This window comes from Pezoporus flaviventris, unplaced genomic scaffold (assembly GCF_033815535.1).
Source record: "Pezoporus flaviventris isolate CSIRO_AGI_PZ_B2104156 unplaced genomic scaffold, CSIRO_AGI_Pfla_v1 ptg000045l, whole genome shotgun sequence".
Taxonomy (NCBI): Eukaryota; Metazoa; Chordata; class Aves; order Psittaciformes; family Psittacidae; genus Pezoporus; species Pezoporus flaviventris.
This window is the reverse complement of record NW_026892593.1, coordinates 19369538-19390350: the sequence shown is the minus strand read 5'-3', so window position 1 is coordinate 19390350 and position 20813 is coordinate 19369538. Positions and strand designations below refer to the sequence as shown.

General features: G+C 37.9%; 1 protein-coding gene across 11 annotated transcripts in view; it reads right to left on the bottom strand.

Moving 5' to 3' along the window:
* Positions 1–20813, bottom strand: part of CADPS2 (calcium dependent secretion activator 2) — a 308797-nt gene that overhangs the window by 204843 nt on the left and 83141 nt on the right. For all 11 annotated transcript variants that reach the window (XM_061467595.1, XM_061467600.1, XM_061467599.1 and 8 more), the window contains exon 3: positions 2583–2915. In XM_061467595.1, coding sequence (XP_061323579.1) covers positions 2583–2915 — 333 coding nt within the window. The remainder of the gene's footprint in view (positions 1–2582; positions 2916–20813) is intronic.

Sequence of the window (20813 nt, the reverse complement as noted above, 5' to 3'; positions counted from 1 at the left end):
CTGACTCTAACTTAATCTCATCTTCTATAAATACACTGTCACTAGAAAGGAATAAGATAAAGGCTAAACTAAAATATTTATTAAAACTGCAATGAGAAATAAGGGATTTCAGCAAAGGAGAAAAGGCATTACATTATCAGAGACTGGTTGCTGTCTGCAATGCACCTCATGGGAAGGCTATGATTGTTGTCTTTTTCTTTGCAACACGCTTCTCCTCATGCCTTTGGTGTACTATGTGCTTGACTGGACCACAGGAACAGGATATGAAATATATGGTTGCTAGCAACTATGTTGGAGTACAGAATTAATGTTTTTCTTCAGCACAGTAATATCATCCTTGCCTCAGAAAACTGAAATCTTCAGAAAACTAGAACTGCAAACAAGAAGGGTATAGGCTCAAGACACTCTTCTCAGCTTGAAATATATAGGTGCTCCTATATCTGCTCCCAAAGAAGTAAGTCTCCCTTTCTTCCTGCCCTCCAATACTGACATGAATCCAGGGTAAACAATGTGTACTTTGGAGACCTGCACAGGAGACTTTGCAACTTTCAGTGCTCAAAACCAGGAAGAGCAAAAGAGTCTTCTCTTAATCTCATTGAGTCATCCTTGCACGTATCAGGATGATCAGTCAGTTCTTCTATATTCCCACCTACCAGATTATTTTCTCTTTAATTTGCAATTCATAAACCAGAAATCTCACGCTTAAAATTCTACTATGGTAGAAGGCAAAAATGAGTCACTGCACTGTTTCAGTCTCTCTGCAGATTATGGACCAAGAACAGTCAGAAAATTGTTTACATTTGCCAGTTTTATTCTATCAACATTCCTACAATTAAGAACCAAAACAGAGAAGCCTTTAAGTATACAGACAGAAGAACCTAGATGGCTGTATCATCAGAACCTCTTCTAGACTAATGGAACAATTTTTTTGTTTAATTCTTCAAAACTCTACAGTGATGTTTGTGTTCCTCTAGCACAATGCAGACTGACAGCAGATTTTGACCATTCACAGTGACATACAAGGTAAGATTTAGCAATCATTAGACACCAGAGGCAAGAGGAATCCATACATCATGTTTCCAGGAGTTGGAACAGGTTGTCCAGAAAGTTTCCACAGTTCACCTCCATTCCTGGAAGTTTTAAGACCTGACTAGTTAAAGCCCTCAGTAACCTGGTCTGTCTTCACAGCTGACCCTGCTTTGAGCAAAAGGTTACACTAAGTGACCTCCTGAGGACTTTTCCAAACTGAATTATCCCATACTTCTATGTTTTATCATATTAAAAAAAACCAAAACAAAAAACCCCCCAACACAATAAGCAGGATTATCCCTCAAAATTTCAGTGTTTCTCTGTCTTGTTACCAACCTGTATATACCAGAGGTTAGCTTCATGACCTACATGCGTGTGAATTAAGAGACAGAAAGAAAAAGATGGGGCAAACAGGAAAAAAAGGACTATTTTCTATCTCTTTCCATTCCAAACACTGCTCATTCAGAAGTCTCCACTCTGTTGGCAAACAGCTCACAGCTAAAACAGGAAGCCATCATAATTTGATGCAGAATAAAATACTACACTTTCTCATTACAAAAGAAGCAGCAGCATTATAAAAACCACAGATGTTTCAATCATTTACATGATTTCATGCCACACTAATCCATAAATGAAGAAGGCAACAATGTCAAAGATTCCTCACTTTTTCTGTGTTAAGATGGCCCATAACTATGAGCCAAACTTCAGCATAATATATCAAAACCAGCTTAGCTGTAGTCTAGTGTACTATTTTATAGACAGTGTAGAAAGCTGTGTGAGCTCATCTTAAATGCTACATCCATGCTGGTTTGTTGCAAGACCTTCAAACATGTCTGCTTTTTTCAGGTTATTCCTCCCTCAGTAACTGGTAATTTATACTTACATCACTATCAAGACTGGCCAGATAAAATAATTTTACACACCATTTACAGCACTGATTAGCGATAGATTATACATATAAATCTATATGCAGCTGCTGAATAGACTGTTTCTCTTGGACTCAAGACTCATCACATTTATCCAACAAAACAACAAAGTAAAAATGTGCAAATCAGCTTCATAGATGGTGTTTGAAATGAAGTACACTGAATTCAAATATAGCGACCTCCCAGACACTGGATGGCCAAGAGCATCCTGAAGTCAATTGCCTGAAGTCAATCCCCTTTCACATATCTTTTTATGGCAGCAGACTTCTTTTAGAGATGTACACACACACAGATACATGTAGGTACATATGTGACCTATATGAGTGTACGCAGGTATACAAACCACAGAACAGTCTGCAGATCACCCAAATTCCTGGAGCTGTGACACTGTAAAAGGCCTCAAGAGATCCCTGTAGCATAAGTACCACATACTCTGGCATACCCTTTTTCCAAGCGCTCTCCAGCAAACAAATGATGAAAGATTTCTTTCTGAGGGGTCTCATCTCCTTGGACACTGGAGATGCACTTAAAACTGAAGGCTTCTGCATACAGGGAGGAAGTACTTGACCTATGAGCAGGAGGGAAGGTATTTTGGATACAACAGAACCAAGTGACACTGATACTTACTTGGCAGGCATTATAAATCAACTGGTGTTCCAATTTTTTGATCCCTAGAATCTGCTGAAACATTTCATAAAGCTGTTCCTTGCTCAGAATCAGCTCCGACACAGCACTTAAGGCCATTCTATTTGGCTGTTTGCAAAAGTCCTCTTCTCCCCTGTATATGGCATCATATTTGGCTAGCCAAGAACTTAACACTGTCTCTTTGCTTAATCCATCGATTTCCGGCAAACTTCGGACTCTCTTTTCAATGTTTTTCTTGAAAACATCTCTAAAGTCATTTGCAGAACATCCTCCACTGTGGACCATTCTTGCAACCCGGTCACTCTTGAGAAATACCTTTTAAAATAAGAAAAAAAGAAAAAAAAAAAGAAACAGAAAAAGTTAGGCGTGGACACAAATACAAAACAAACCCTTATAAAGGGATTACAAGCTAATATTTTGCTTCTGTGTAAGACGGCTTTCTAAGGAAGAATAATACATGCCAACTTTGCTGTATTTTGACTTGGTGCTGAGGAACTGGTTGGGTGCCACACCAACACCCCAAGCACAGCTGAAATGCTAAGAACCGCTGTGATACCATGTAGTCTATACAAATTTCCTTTTGGTCACCTTTCTGACTGTTTGCAAATGCTATAAACTGGAAGATGAGTTAACCACACATTTTTCAGACAGCCATTTTAGTCACAAAGAGTTATGAAAACACTATGAATGGAGATAATAGCACAGCAGAGCTCTGACTCCATGTTACCACATGTTGGAAGATGGTGCACGTAACAACCAACCTAAGATACTACTGTTGTTCATGTGGAAAATATGAAACAGAGGAGTAGGAGCCAAAAAGCTGAGCAGAGAAGAGTATATAGGTGGAAACAGAGCAAGAGAAACATATTCTAAAAGTTCCAGCGTGTGTTGATGCTTGTTTCCCTGTAGCATATTTTAAAATGCAGTTACTTATAAAATATATCTTTTAACAGACTGGGATTTCAACTGATTTTAAATCCCTATTTTCACAATTTTGGTGGAAGTCCAGGGGTGTGGAGTATCTGGATGGTAGAAACCATCTCCAACCTTGGGGGTTGGACTAGGTGATCTTTAAAGGTCCAACCCAAACCATTCTGTGATTCTGTGAACAGATATCTGAATTGATAGGCTGCAGATTAAGCCTAAAAGTACTTGCCAAACAGGTTATAAAACCCTCCCCCATCACCAACACCTGCTAATCTCATTTTATGCTCTAACTGTACCAGGATGGTTTTCCAATTGTGGAAACATAAGTATCCAAGGTTAAATTCTTACGCATAAGAGGACCTGATATGGTTACTGTCAAGTAACACTGATACTAATTTCCTCAAAATGCTACATAAATATTGAATCCCATTTCAAAACAAATAATAATAAGAAATTCCACTCAGTAATAAAACTTATCAGCAGAAGCAGGTACAAGGATACTAAGCCTTCCCTTGTTTTAACAAGTCTGCAATTACAATTGATTCATTCCAGCAAATTCATTGGAAAGCACACAGAAAAAAAATGTTTAAAAAAAGATGACTTGAAACTGACTTCAGCTATTTTGTACTGTTCATAAACAATGTTAAATCTTCCACACATTAGTTTGCATACCCAATGAGACAAAGCAGGTGCAGAAGAAAGAGAGAAATTAAGACTATTTATAGACTCTTTCAACCCAAAATCCCATGTCTATCCAAGATGACACATCACTATGTATTGCTAAGATAACTGGATCAGCCTATTTAAAAATAAAATAATTTTCTGCAAAATACGCATTGTAAAACCATTAGAATATAATTTAGCTTTCATTACCTTCTTTCGGTTATATTATGCAAGACCATTAATCCAGAATGCAGGAGCTGAAAACCTGCTAGCACTTCCCTTCACTTATGAACCAGACTAATTAAAAATTTATTTCTGACTTTGAAGTTGATTTTCTAGAGTTGATTTTTCAGGAGACTGCAGGAAAAATCTGACTCATTTTTTTCAACACTTACCCATGGAAGGGGAGCACTATTCTAACTTTGTGTCCACAGCATTGACAAAATGATGCCATGTTCATACTGGGGAAAGCAACATGTACGTGCAAATACAAAATATAATTTGCATGTACCCCTAACTTTCAAAATGTTCCTTCTGAGGTGTTTTGGGTCACAAACTGTATTTTTATCGCATTTTCAAAAACTTCACAGGAAGAAGTTCTTTATACTGTGAGGGTGGCACAGGTTACTCAGAGAAGCTGTGACTGCTCCATCCCTGGCAGTGTTCAAGGCCAGGCGGGACAGGGCTTTGAGCAACCCGATCTAGTGGGAGGTGTTCCTGTCCATGGCAGGTGGTTAGAACTAGATTAGCTTTAGAGTCCCTTCCAACCCAAACTATTTTATGATTCTATGATAAGTCTTACACATGAGATATGTGGATATTAATGAAAATTACTCAAAAAATAAACCCAAGATGTTAATAAGAGACTACTAAAACTATGTGTTTAGTTCTGAAAAGGAATCCATTGGACCTAAATATGTCATTGTACTACTTCTTTTTGAGCAGCAATATGCCAAATTTTTCTTGAGAGTGAAAAAAAAGTAACATCATCTTTAAAATTAACTACTTGTATTTGAGATAACTAAAAATTAATGGTAATATTTGAAGAGAAAGACTCAATTTTCAAGACTCTGACCACCAGAAAATCATAAGAGAACGGAAATACAGTTAGGAGTGTACTGCATGTGCCTGAAATTTGACACAGAAAGATGCATTAAAAAAGCTATTAAATGTCTCGTTATTTCTGTTCCTGAAAGACAAATGGTACATTTAATGTTGAATGCAAAATCCTTTGCTTCAGTTACATTTCTTGAGATTTGTCTCCTCAAGTTCAAAGCCCTTTTTATGGCTACTTCTAAAATAATTAAATCTAAATAGAAGTTTATGGGAGTTGATACTATATGGAGAATGATATCCCACCAGTTTCATGCCAAGAGAGTTATCATTTCTCCATTGTTCCAGAAAGCCCATCTGGCTCAGTATCTGTGGGTCCAGGGTCTAGGGATACATACATGCTTTGCGACATTGATAGCACTTATTTTTACAATGAAATATATAAGCCCTTGTAGTAGCCTTAATGAAGTCTGCCACTTTTTCTTTCAGGTGGATTATAAATGCAGCCTAATCATGCCTATTAGGGAAAATATTTGTATTGATATCTATCTTTAAAGCAAAATACTGATTAAATACATTCACTAAATTGTCATCTCTTCATCTCTTTATTCCTGTACTGGGATTGTCTGATCATTAGACTTAGATCTAATTAAACAATAATTCAAAAACCTCCAGTCCTAAAATGTTACCTCAAGTCTCTGAACACCAGGGGAAAACTGGAGAGAAAAAAAATATTAGAGGTTTGAATGCAAACTATAAAATACCAGAAAAAGTTACTTGGGGACAAAGAAATCTATTTCTCCAGGGAACCAGATCTGGCAGATCAGCCGCGATCATTCAGAAATTCTTGTGTTATTTAGAAATAATTTTACAAAAGCCAACATTTTTAATGAAGTATTTCCTGTTTCTACCAACATTTTCTGGACTTCCTCAAAGAAATCCTGGGGTGACACTCTCTGTCAGTCAGCATTTGAACTCCTTGAATCAAACCCTCATGTTACCTACTGCTAACAAACTATCAAACACCAAAAATAAACACTCCGTTAACACATACAATCCATTCAGAAAAAAACAGATGGTTAAAAGACAGGTTTTGATGGGCCTAATATATAATTTTTAAAGAATTATTCACATTATTTATAGCCCTTCCAAATACTCTTGGACTGAGTCATATGTATAGCCTGATGGATAAAGTTCTCTTCACATCATAACGATTTAAAGATGATCAGGTAAGGAATTCAAAAAGAAAATCATCGACTTCTTCCTTATAATTACAGTGACAATTATAATTTGTATCTATCTACTGAAGAATGGTTTAAATTCACTTTTTCCCAATCATTATACATATGCAATTTCATCTGTTGCAAATGCAGGTAAAAAAGCTTAATTCAAAATAATCTTTTGCACTAGGTAGTTACATTAGAAGTATATTTCAGCTTAAAGATGAAAAATCATCATCAGTGCCTACAGCTTGAGAAAATATTAGAAATACTAAACAAAGAAGTTCTTTTACATCTTACAGCACATACCACTTAAGTAACGTTTCTATTTATCGACCATCATACCAAATTTGACTAATTATATATGCAGGCAATACAAACATATTTACCGCATTCCCCACCATTAAGCTTAGGAAAAAACATAAGCAATATACAAAGGAGTCTGCATAAACTCAACTGCAGATAACTTTTGCCTTTTCTTCATAAATAGATTAAATATCAGGTCTGTTAAGCCATGCATTACAAAATGTATACGTGTTTTATTTCATTTGAAAGACACATACTGATGGAGTTTTATGTTTTAGCCAGTTTAGAAGAAAAGACACAGTAGTTACAAATATCTGTAATGTTTCTACCAGTTTGTGTAAGGGTGTTACTAATAAAAAATAACATTTTGTAATTCTGCTACACAAACCAATAAAACACAACCATTCAGCTACTTGCTTATACATCAGTTCTAGCAGAGCCTGACTCACCTCTAGGCACAGCACCAACTGGGCAACACATTAAGCTCACACTGACCAAATTATTTTACAAGCTCTTTTATTCTCTGCCTGAAAACTCTGCAAAAGGGTTGATAAAGAGAGAAATTATGATCTAAGCCCATGCTTTTTAAACAAAGGATTGCAAAACCAACCAAACAAAAAACACGTGCTCTAAATCGTACTTTACCACAAAAGGAAAAAATACATGCACATTAGGATTTTTAAACAAAATCTCAGTTTCATACTAACATTCTCTTCCAAATAAAAACACAAAAAGAAACACCTGCATATTTTAACTGCAAAAACGTTGTGTCTAAAATACAAACCTCTTGTAGAACACCACTCAAATCTGTGGTACATCCAGTGCTAGAAAAAAATCCTTGGTTTTGTAGGCAACAAGTTACAATGGAACACTTTTTTCAGCATAAAATTGCCTTTATTAACTATATGGAAACTGATTTTTTTTTTCTTTCAGGGAATATAAGTGTGTATATACGTATAAAAACGTGTACGTGTGCATGTAATACATGTGGATGTACACACAGAAAAACATTGCAGTCAGTCATGTTCATCCATTACCCATTTTGAGACAAACTGAATTCAGCTATGGCTTACTGCTTCTTATGTTTTGAGTACAAGTTTTGTGTGGTAACATAGGATTCTGTTTATGCATAACTTCATTTGCTTTTTTAAAATTCAAACAGGTACTGAGAAGGGCAGAAGGACTACAAGAATTTCTCAGCTTCTGAAAAGGCAATTTCTTACTCATCTGGCACAGGCTGCCCAGAGAAGCTGTGGCTGCCCAATCCCTGGAAGCTTTCATGGCCAGGCTGGACAGAGCTTTGAGCAGCCTTGTCTAGGGGAAGGTATCCCTGCCCATGTCAGGGGAGATGGAATTAGAGGGTCTTTAAAGTCTCTTCCAACCCAAACCATTGTATGATTCTGTGACTCTATGACTCTTGATTCTATGGTCTGTACAGCCTGAACACCTAGTAGTGCAACTGCACCAACATCCTCCTCTTCATTAAGCAAAGCAGCACTGAGAACTTCATTTGCCACATAAGGAGCTAGATATTTTTCTTCATTTTTGACAGTCACTGCTGTTCCGCTAACTTTAAGGAGACCACAGTCCCACTCCAGATATGTTCTATGTCTTAACAGCCAGGGCTCAATGCCTCTCTCATGGAAAAGATGGCTGCAGCTCAAAACACACATTACATCTCTGGGACAGTAAACTTCTAGACATACTAGACATATCTGTATCAGCTTACCTATCACCTTTCCTTACAACACATGGTTCAAACTGCTTAATAGTTTTCGGAGCAGAGTGACACAGTAAGCATTGGTGCGTCTGAACCTGAAACACCAGTCATGCTGTGTATCTTTTCCAAGACTCATTTATTAAGGAACAAAGGAAGTTGTGGGTAAAAAGAGTCTTATGCATACCTTTCCCATCACATGTAATTTGACTACAAGCCAACTACTTTGTTCCATAACAGCCTAAGTGAGCCGCCTTTGCACTCTACTGGCTAAGCAGCCTGGCTGAATGGTGATCTCCCCCTGAGCTGGGATGCTTGTCAAGGTTGGTCCTCAAGGCGGAGACCTTTTACCAATGGCAGATCTTTGGTAAGTGACTGATAATCATGCATAACCTTATAGCATGGTAACTTTGATTTGTGACTTGCTAACTTTGACTTGTGCCTTGCTACAAATCACTGCTCAAATGACTGTGCAATACAGTAATAGAGTGAATCTTGCCAGCAGACTTTGTTAAGTTGCACCCTTACAACATAATATTAAAACCCTTCCTGTTAATACCTCACACAAAAACTCATTAGCAACTCTCAGTGCAGTCAACAGCTCTCACCCACTTCTTAAAGCCCTTCCTGATCCACAGAGGTAGAAATATTCCCTATTTCACTCATTAGTTTAAGCAATTTTCTCTGGGACCAGCTTACACAGACCTCAGCAGTTCTATTTTATTCTGAAACCGCACAATGCACCGCACCAAGAATTTGGGCTAGTCTGATAAATGTGCAAAAATACTTCTGGCCTTTTGGAGAACAGATTCCACAACTACATATATTAAGAACAAAGCCTTATGCCCAGTAGGAATTAACATATATTACAACCAACAGTGTTTGCTGCTATGCCCTGGAGCTGCAAAAACCCCCATTGTTTCAGATATTATGATCTCACTGCACTTCTGAGAGTCTGGAAAGAAACAAAAAAACACTCCAAAAATTATGAAGATGATGTCTGTATTAGGTTTAGTCCAATCAACTAATCAGGCTACAAGAAGCAGATCATTTTGGGTCAAAAATAAATAGCTTACGCAGTAGCTTTGTACATCTGATAGCACATAATAATTATTTTTACGCTAGTTGAATAAAATTACTGCATTAGCCATTGAAAAAGCATTTATACTCTAAGAAGAGACTAATAGTTACTGATGCATTTTAACAACTATTTTTAATAACTATTGGCTGCTGAACATGAGTGGAAATTGAGCTATTTACTGAGATTTGCTCAGATTTTGAAATCAGAAGTATTTTTTATGTTTTTAGAAAAAAAAAAAACAACTTTGTAAGCCTGGCTTGCAGGTCTTCCTCCTCCTTTGTTCCCTTTTACTCCCTAGATATATCCTCCAGGCACTGTTTTGATTTTTCCACCCCTTCAACTAAATTACCATTTTTCTTTACCTCTGTAAGTCTTCAGAACAGAGTCCTAACCCTCAGGTAAAAGCAAAAGGTACTCAATTTTTTAAGAGATGACACTATTAAACTCCTACCTGTCTGTTGATGTATTTCTGTCATGATTTTGTTAATCATGGGTTTCTTCTAATTGTACACTATACTTTGCAGTGTTCCCTAATTCAGGGGGAAAAAAAAGCTGAAATAAAAACTCTTCAACTTTGATTAACAGTACATTTTTTTGTTTGTTTTTAAAACCTCCTTAAAACATCACAGTACACTAAGGTGAGAAAACCAAAGCAAATTTAAGGTAGTAAACTATCATTGTCTGAAGAGGCATAAGCTAAATTTAATTTAATATTTTTCTTTTTTTTTTTTTTTGCTAATGTTACTTCTACTAATCTTCTGCAGTTTATTAAGCTATGATTTCTTCTTATCAAGAGTAATGGCTCAGAAACCATCACAAGATGAAATCTTTAGAAGGTTTACTTTGTTTTCTTCAACTCTCTTGGGCAATAACATAGCTGCATGTTGGACATTTCCCATAGCAATCAGCTATCTGTAAAAAAGAAATCCAAACTCTTGTAAATTAAAATGTGTGCTACATCTCTAGCCTTACATGCTTACTACACAAGACCCGGCACTGGGATTTGTTTCTTTGCCTCCTTTTTCAAATTGGCACAAACAATTGCCCAAAGACTTCCCAAATTTCTGTTCCTTATGGCTATACATTTCACAGACTCATGCACTGCAACGTTCATGCCTTGGGCACAAGAACACACAGAGCTATGGTGACAATTGCCATGAAAAAATGCACAAAACTATTTCACCCAGAAGCAGCATTTTCTCCTGGATTCATTTATTAACGTTACTCAGACACCCTTTCAGAACAAGCAGATTTATCCTCCTTTCAAGGCTGACAGCAGCAACAATAGTTTTTGCACCCTGGTGAGTAATAACAAGTTATATGCTGTTGCCAGTATGAGCACAGCTGTGGGTTACTTTAGCAATAGCTCTATTTGCTATAGCCACTCCTATTTTCTCTTTAAAAGTAAAGTGCAGTCTCCCCTTTCACCAAGCCCCAAAGTTCATCGGCTGGCTGAAGCGTGCAGAGGTACTTTGCTCACTGTGGTATTGGTCCTCAGCTGGTTCCAGCACCCCAGAGAAATTATTAGCCAAATATCACCTGGACGTACAGCTCCGAAGTGGTCCAACTTCCCTCTGAGTGACTTAAACAGGCCATGAATGCTCGCATGGTTTGAGATCTGCGTGGACTGATCCACAGCCACATATTCAACACTGGCAGCCACAAAAAGGCAAATCCTATTCCTCAGTGATGAAGCTCCACCACCTTCATGCTGGAACCTTCATGGGTGTAATTACAAACAAGCAAATACAAAAATTACTTCTTGTCTTCCAGTTGTCTATGGAGAAATTAGCTGATGAACAGGTAAAAGAACAGAATTAGATCTGTGTATTACAAAATGTTGTAATGTTTGGTTTGTTCAAACAAAAAACAGCCTGCTGTTAAATGACATCTCAGTAATTCTGCATTCGATAACGAGACTGGGACATCTGAGGTGCTGCTATGGAGAATAAACTGTTATCTCTGCACATTGCTTTCCTCCTGGCTAGGGTATTCTAATTCTCCCATCGACAATGCTATGAGGCATCACACCTATATGGTCCACTCATCGACCCTATTTAACTGTAGAAATAGATGTGCAAATGTCACTGCAGACTGAGCAGCTTCTGTTCAGGCCTAGGCTTTTCTATCCAACAGCTCTCTTGCTAAAAAAGCCACATAATCTCTGTGGATGCTTCTCCAGACCTTCAGATATAGGATAAAGAACAGGCTGCACAGAGTGGATATAGAATAAATCATTAAGTTCAATAACTCCAAATGAGAAATGGTATTCCCGCTGTCAGCCTACCCGGGGAAGATGTTAATTACCATCATAGCAAGAGATCTTTTCAACATCTATCTTTGTAACGTATTGACTGATACAGACCATACGCACAAGTATTTTATACTGAACAATACACAACCCCAAAAGGAGGGAAAAGAGTTTTATGCTTTGAAGCACACATTTGTTTGCTTGCAAGTTAAATGCAGGGGTTGCCTTGTCACCAAATCAGACAAGTTACCAACAACCTATCCTTATGCTATTTACCAGTTTCTTCAAGACTTCAGCAATTAAAGAAGACACGAAACTATTTCAGCAGGGAGATACAAAGCAGAGATATTCCTTGACCATGTAAGGAACTTCCTCTGCTACTGTGTAAAGCTGCATCATGCTTACTGTCCTTGGCTATATCTATCATCGCCATCTACTTGGCCAAGACATCATCTGCAGAGCCTCTTTTTGCCAAAGTGCATTTTCTTGGTTAGTAAAGTGAAGCTCAGCAAGCATTACGAGCTCATCAACACGTTGCTTTCAGAGTTTCTTCCCTCTTCACCTAAGAGCTGAAAACTCTCTCGCCAATATACTGATCCTGCCTGACCAGAATTCCTCCCTTTGGAAAGCTCCAGGTGGTTAGAATTTCAGAAGGTATATTTAAGCTACCATAAGCCAGAAAAAGGCTTTTAACCCCATGCCTTGGAGATATCACTGAAAAAAGGCTTATTCTCACTCTACTATTCATCCCATTCATTTTCCAGAAAGCAAATTCCAGAAGGAAGGTATCTGACCCTGACTGTGAGGGAATAAGGTGAAGGACAACAAAAGTAGTAGAAATAATACAGCAGAAAGAAGAAACTTAAGACTGAAACAAACACACTTCAAAAGGGAAATATACTCAAAAAAATAATGAGTAGCACACAGCTATGCCAAAAGGATCAGAAAAAACATTACTTAGCATACTTTATTTCACAGTTACTGATGATGATTAGTTTATGCACAACTACCTCCTTTGGTACCTGTAAACTTGAGGAAAACACACAACTGTTCAAAATCAGTAGTCCACATTCCCATTTGCCTTGCTAACAAACTCCTCGATTTGCTGACTTTTTGCTGTTTATTTAGTGCTGTACAAAATACAATAAAACCCAGCACCTTATCTCTTAGATAGTGTTTATATCTTAGGATACAATCTTTCTAAATATAAGATCCGATTTCTTGCATTAAATCTTTCTAAATATAAGATCCGATTTGAGAAAAAGTGGAATCAATGGGTAAGTACAGTAAGGAAGGGAAAGCAATCCTTTGCTGAGTTTTCCTCTAGGTCTAGTTGTGGTTTTAATTTTATTCCACTTGACTGAAAAGTGGAAGTTACAGAAGTGAAAGTTTTCATCAATGGTATTTGCACTGGGCTCATTTTTGTCAGAGATTAAAAGAACTGGCTATTTCATTTCCATATTACTATTCATGTTCTCCTGCATTAACCATTTTCACATAAGTATGCATTAATAGCTTTTGGTTTGAATGAACATACTACTAAATCAATTTTTAAACATAATAAGAGGTAGCCTACAGTTGGAGTATCTCTGCTGAGACCCTTTTGGTCCCTGTTCCCCACCAGCACTGCAAATACCTTCACTTAAAATGAGGACATTGTTTCACAATATATCTTTTTACTCTAGATCACTTTTTCACTTTCAATTTATGTATTCCCCCAGTGTAGATGAATGCTCAAAAATCACATGACCAAAAATAACTTGGGCGGAAGCCATCATTACATAATTTTTTTTCTTTCTGTCTCTGTTTTAGCAACCAAAACTTTGTCAGAAAACTGATAATTTCACCAACTAAGCTGCTTCTTTCTTCGGACAAACTCTTTCTCCACCATAAGGACAGAAAGGCCCACAAGGATTCACTGTCCAGACTGTTTTACAAAGCACCTTGAGGCAAGTGGTGTGAATGCTTTCCAAAAGCTTTGCTACTGGCCAAAGAGAAGACTTCAAATGATTTTGGGAGAAAAAAGACGGAACAACACATTCAAATTCAATTGCAAGCTGATGTCACAGATAAAACCTGCTTTATGATGACAACATATTTAGTGCTATAGAAATTGTCCCCTTGTCTCCCTTCCCAAAGAAAATCTGTACTTCAAAGTGTTTTTGTTTTAAGAGGAATATATGAATAACAGAATACTAGTGCAAATGCAGGAAGGGGCAATGCATCATGAAAATAGGAGTGCTTGGGGATTGTTTGGTTTGTTTTTGCACTTACAATGCATTATCATTTGTCTGGAAATTTCTTGTACAGCACTACCATCTCATCACTCACTATAATGGATTTCTGTTCTGGCAAGTGGTACGAATATTATACAGAGCTGTTAGACACCAAGACATTGGCATGTAGGATTTAGCTGTTAACTGTAGTCTTATAAATATTTTTACTCCAGTACAACTTTCTTAAAAAGACAGCCTTTATATTAAACACGTTCCATTCTCTCCCCCATTATAAAGTGTAATCTTTGTATGTCATAAAACAACAATACATCTTCCATGATTAATTTTTCACAAGGGTGATCAATTTATGGTGTTGGTAGAAAAGTTATAATACACATAAAAGCTTCAAAATGCATTCTGAATCTTAAATCCTTCTTCAAATTTAATAATCACCCAGCTGGCTACACTTTAGACAGCAATGCTTCAATGGGAAGATTAATGAACATTTGGCCTGCAGTTTAATCCCTCTAGGTTTTAGCATGCAAAGAGCAAACTTTTATAAATTAGAGTATTTTTATGTATTCCAATAATATGTCAAGGTCCAAATGCTTTAATGGTAACTTTGAGGCTTCTTAGTCATAGTTTGCTCTCTCTTTAGAATACTTAAGTTTTTGGAAATATTAATTCACTCCCCTAGAGTATTCTCCAGACCATTTTAAAGAGTACTTTTCAATGTATCATCCCAAGTAAGAAACACCTTCAATTTTTTTGTTTATTTATTTTATACAATCATCAGTTATTTTGCCATGCTAGCAGTATATTCTATGGCAAGGATGCAAGTGAGCAATCAATTTAAGGCACAGAAGGGAATGGTAACTTCCCTACAGCCACACTGGTCAGTTACCTCCTCCACCTTTTACAGCAGCATTTGCTATCTGCCAAGCTCCCACCACCCCTGACCTCCGTGGAACCCATACAGTTACTGATATTGCATAAAGTCCAAGAGGATTCTACAGCTGAGCCCAGGCTAGGGCAACAGCAAAGACACTGTCCACGTGGCTTTGTCCTCCTCCCTTACCATTTCCACATCGATGCCTTCACCTTTATGTGCTTCTGGAGGGAGATGCCGACGAGAGCAGAACAACCTATGAAACTTCAATGGCCGTTAATGGGGCAGTCTGAAATGTTTACAGTGAAAAACCTCTTTTTGAGAGATAACTTTGTTTGCTTACCAAGGGACAAAACCCAGTTATCAATCCAGTGTATTTCAAGATCCCGTGGACAGCTTTGTTGGACAATTACACATAGGGAAAAAAAAAAAAATCTTCACAGATTTCACCTACATCTTTTATAATTGAGCCACTTCCCAGTACCCTCCCAGGAGGCCCCAAAGCCCAGAACCTTTTTGCTTCACAGTTCCCAGGAATGAGTACAGGGTAGGGAACAGAGGGTGGAAAAAGAAAGGAAAACCACCATCACTATGATGCTGAAAGTCTTCCTTCTCCAGTTCGCTCTTGGTCTGGTTTCAAATTTGCAATAACACGATTTCATGTCTCTTTTCTCCAGTTATGGGCACTGATTTCAATAAACTAGAAAGACACAGGAAGGTTCGCTTATGTTTTAGCTTTCCCTTTTAAATGCCAGGGGTAACTATAACAGACATTGCAAAATATTTTCAAGCTAAGCCAGTCAAGAGCTTTGACAAGAAATGCAAATGGTATACAAGTCAAAAGGAATAAGCAAACATACATTACCCTCCTGCTGTAAAAACAGCACTACTTACACCAAGATAAAGCTTAAGTTATTTGTTTATTGTGACTAGCCTATTAGTCAACATCCTAATGCATTTTAAATATCCAGAGAGAACGGCATGCATCTCTTGCCACCTCTAAGGCTAAATCCTAAACACTGCAAAGCCAAAGTCTGAGTCGAAGTTCTTCTCGTTTTAGTCTTCGTATTGTTATTCCACTCAATTTCTAATCATTATTCCACTAATGCATAAGATTTTTCATTTTTATTACAGCCTCTTCTGGACTATTCTGAAAACATATTTCCCACTTACTTATCTAAGGAGGAGACTTGCACTGATCTAAGTAGTTTTTATAAAAAAGGTAACTCAATTCTGTGTCAGGCTATTTGGAAACATTTGCTCTGTTCGACTGCCAACTTCTGAAACACATTACTCATACCAAGAGCTGCCTGCCATCTTCTAACACAGATTTTCTAATTTGATGATCCAAAATGCCCAGAATAATCCCTTGAGATTTTCTATTTTAATCGTAACTTTTATGACAGCCAGAAATAACTTCCTCATCATGGTCACTTCTGCAAATGATTGTACCTTCTAAGAGACTTACATTACAAACAGATTAACTAACTGTGGAATTTGCATATGATCTCTTAATCACTATTTAAATAATGAAAAAAAAACATTCTGTAAAAGAGCAGTAAGCCATGTATTTAGAATTTGTGTTTCTTGTGTCAATGCAGAATTAATACTTTTATTCAGTGAAACAATTTAGATTATCTGTCCAGTAAGAATTGAGCCCATAAATCATGAAACAGGCAAAAGGCTAGTGAACTTGAACAGGTAACGGATAAAGATTAAGTGAAGAAATAAAACTGTAACAGGAGGCAGCCTATTAGAAGGCACATCTAGTACTTGCTGCAGTCAAGAAGTCTGTACATAGCTGCGCAACAAGAGAAAAAGGTGAACTCTCCTTCTAAGTTACAGAGGAAAGAGTTTTTACACATTGTTAGATACAACCTACAAAGCCTGGCATGTTGGGATAAAGCTGTGTAGCAGCACTGCCATGTCCCAGAGCAAGTGCTAGTGGAGCAACTAGCATTTCCCAATTAGGAAAAGGCATGCATCTAGGCCAACACATGGAAGCTACAGCAAACAGAGGAAAGCTGCCTCAGCGTTACCTGGAGCTGCCCTTGTTCTCCCCACTAAGTGCATCCAGTTGGTGTCGGCAGGTGCTTCTTCACAGAGCCAAGTTCAACATCTTTAACTTCCAAGATAATATATATTTTGGCAGGTTGCATTTGGAATCTGTCTGCATTAAATTATACCAAAAAACCCTGGAGCTTCCAGGCACAGAACAGACTGCAATATCACTCTTGTAATCAGGACGCAATTAAAGCTGAAATGGCATCAGGTAAGAGACTGGCAGTGAAATTATCGTGGGGCAGCTTAGAAACACATTGTCAAAAGGGAGGAAAACTCCACTGTCACTCTCAGCCTTTGATCTTTTGAGATGCAAAGAACAAGTGACACCAAAATAAAACATCATTCAGCTATGCAGCCACTGCTAGGTTTAAGCAAACTCTAATTTAAAACTTCAGCAAAGGCAGATATATCTTCCTGTCAGCACAGAAAGAGATTTACACTGAAGTTTGACCAGATCTTGTCTTTAGTGTGAATAAAGATTAATGATAGCTTTTCAGCAATTCTTTCCTGTACTCAATAAAAAGCAAGATGCTATTTTTATAACAGCTACCTTTACCTATACCATTCGAGATAAGAGTCTATACCAGCTTTGTCCCACCTTCAGTTTAAATCAAGCACATCAGAAAATATTGAAGTTTCCAAATTGTAAAGCTATGTTTTATAAAAAAAAAAAAAAAAAAGAAACAGTAATCTAGGAGAAGGAAACTCTGAATACTGAGAACTCAGATCCACTGGGTAATCTAGATAAAACAGTCCTCGAATGCAAAACTTAATCATCTCCTGTGCAGCAGCCCTTCAAGGGTAGACCCCATAGTTTTATTTTACAGTCTAGAAACTTTCAATGGCTTCCTGGTCTCCAGGAAAGTAATTTTCCTCTTTATTGCCTGTTAGGCTGGGTATGCTCCCAGCTGGAAGACCCCTAGGAGATCTTCCATCCAGGAAGATGGAGCCTTCCCTCATCAGAGATCTCCTTTGACCCACTCTGCAGCAGCTGTTGAAACACAGCCAGGTCCCTTTCTCTCACCTACACAGACACACTCAGAAGTAACCCCTAAACTGAGCAAAGACATTAAACCAGATGCATCCTCCACACCACTGTTTTCTTCACCAGAACCACCACTTATGAACAGTGACCATTTATGAACATTATGTTCACCAAGTTATCTGGTAAGCAAGTCATAATGTGAGACAAAAAGGCGGTTTTGTTATATGTTGTCAATCATCACATGGTTCAAGCCCAAAAATAGCTTAGAAACCCTAATTTGCTAGAACTTTCTAGATATTATGCTTGTATTCACTGTGCCTCATCTAGTGGGGTCTTTGTTTGTCATTTTAGAGTAAACCCAAGGCTGGGCTTCTATTCTGCACGTTATTAAGAGAAGAAACACCTGAAAGATTGGAGAGAGATTCAAAATAATCCATTATACCAAACAGATCTCAGTCTAAGTGCTATGTAAGCAATATGAATTCCTGATTCCAACACAGCCATAGAGAAGAAATCAATGTCACCAATCTAAACCGCAATGGAACTGAGTTATTGACTCCAGATTACATCTTCTGGTATTTCAATTAGGATCAGAGGACAGTAATTCAGTTTTTCTCATTCTATCAAGTTGGGAACTCTGGGAACATTGCAGGAAAAAAAAAACGTTACATTTTCTACTCAGTGCAAATACGAGTAGCAAAGACAGGTATTACAGATATGTACCACAAGCACACAGAGATGGCTTCTCCCCTTCTCCCCTACTTTTCCTCTTTCCTCCTGCAAGTGTTTAATTGGATTCACTTTGTGTCTTTATGTAAGAATTATGAGCTACACACTACATGGAGCGCATATTATTGAAGTTCTTTCACTTGTCATATCTAAAAGTTTAAAAGTTTGAGGGGGGAGTTAGCTTTTATTAAAAAAAGAGAATTGCTGTCTCTGGACAAAGGCTTAAGTTCTCTGCTACAGAATGCTGGAAAAAGGTGAAAAAGCATTGGAATTGACATCAAATTATTTTCCAAAGTACCATTAAACTAAGAGCTCTTCCAGTGATGGAGTTTGAATTATTGTACGTGTATACATTAACTCTATGCCATCTAAATAATGACATCTTATAAGGCCAATAATACTCTCATTCAATTCTCCCTGCAAATTATTAAAAAGTTAGGAAGAAATAATCTTGAGCAGAAACATTAAGGCAACCTGAGACTGGTAGCCACCAAAAGGTAGCCAATACTCCTTGCCCAAATCCCTCATCAAGCATTCAGTGGCTGGTTTTCAGCTGACTCACACCTGCTGATGATCTCATTTATATGATTGAGTCATAGAAAAATCAAGGAACATAGCCAGCTGAAAATTAACAAAAACCAGATAATATTTGAAACAAACTGCTCCATGAGAGAGTTTTCAGATAAATCTGACTCACAGCATGGCTATTTAGTGGGGACAGCAAGATGGGGAGAGAGAAATCCTCCAACCGGCAGTTTTCACTAAGGTTGCCTTAAATGAATCCTCAAGTGTTTGAAAACACTTACATACACATAAGAATAATAACCTAATTTTACTCCATTAGTTTATTTAAATCATTGGTTGTTTACGTAATTGTGGCATACAGTCATCAGAAGTCACAAACACCCTCTATACTGCAAGGAGCTGTGGAAACTCAGGGACAGACCTTAGTAGGAGCCTGATGCTCTGATGGTGAGAATTTACCATGCAGTGGAAAGCTCTGACCTAGGTGCCTCCATACGCTAAATCAGTGTACCAGGAAGCTGGGAGTGACATTACACAGTGCACAGATGTTTAGACCCAGAGAAAAGGGATCATAACAAAAAATCCTATTCCTCTTGAGAGCCTAAGTGTCAAGCATCAAGCTGGAGAATGTAACTCACCTCCAAGTCCTGAACACTCTTCTGGAGAGAAATGGATGAATAATTTCCCCCAGAGACAGATGAGAAGCCCCTTTATCCACAGTGTAGGGTGCTGGGGGTTGGGAGAATGAAAACTGTGTCTCCTATGTCCTATAATTAATTCTGCATCAAAGAGAAGACTGACTGTTCTCCGTCAGGGAACCTTTTCAATCTTCCTACTACAGCCAAGAAATGGGAAGTTGTCTCTCCAGATAGTAATATCATAACATCCACCTGGGAGGAAACAGTCTGTATTCTTATCCATCCTCCAAGGCATGTTAATCTGTTTTAGCCAGTGATCAAATTATCTAAAATACATACACAAGAGCATGAACAAATTACTGGAGAAAAGCCATAAAGAAGATGAAATGCCAACAGAGTACACTGAAAAATAAGACAAAACTCTGGAGGAGCTATTGCTATTATAGTTCTTAGAGTCAGAAAGTGCTTGCAAGCTTGACATGATCTTGTTTTCATCACTAGAAAATAAATGTCTGACTTTCTGAGCAAAGAATCTTACTTAGTTGCCATGCGTTAAGTATGATATCCTCAGTTCAAGAAGGACAGGGAGCTGCTGGAGAGAGTCCAGCGCAGGGCAACAAAGATGATTAAGGGAGTGGAGCATCTCCCTTATGAGGAAAGACTGAGGGAGCTGGGTCTCTATAGTTTGGAGAAGAGGAGACTGAGGGGTGACCTTATAAGTGTCGATAAATATATAAAGGGGGAGTGTCACGAGGATGGAGCCGGGCTCTACTCAGTGGCAAACAATGACAGGACAAGGGGTAATGGGTCCAAACTGGAACACAAGAGGTTCCACTTAAACTTGAGAAGAAACTTCTTCTCAGTGAGGGTGACGGAACACTGGAACAGGCTGCCCAGGGAGGTTGTGGAGTCTCCTTCCCTGGAGACATTCAAAACCCGCCTGGACGCA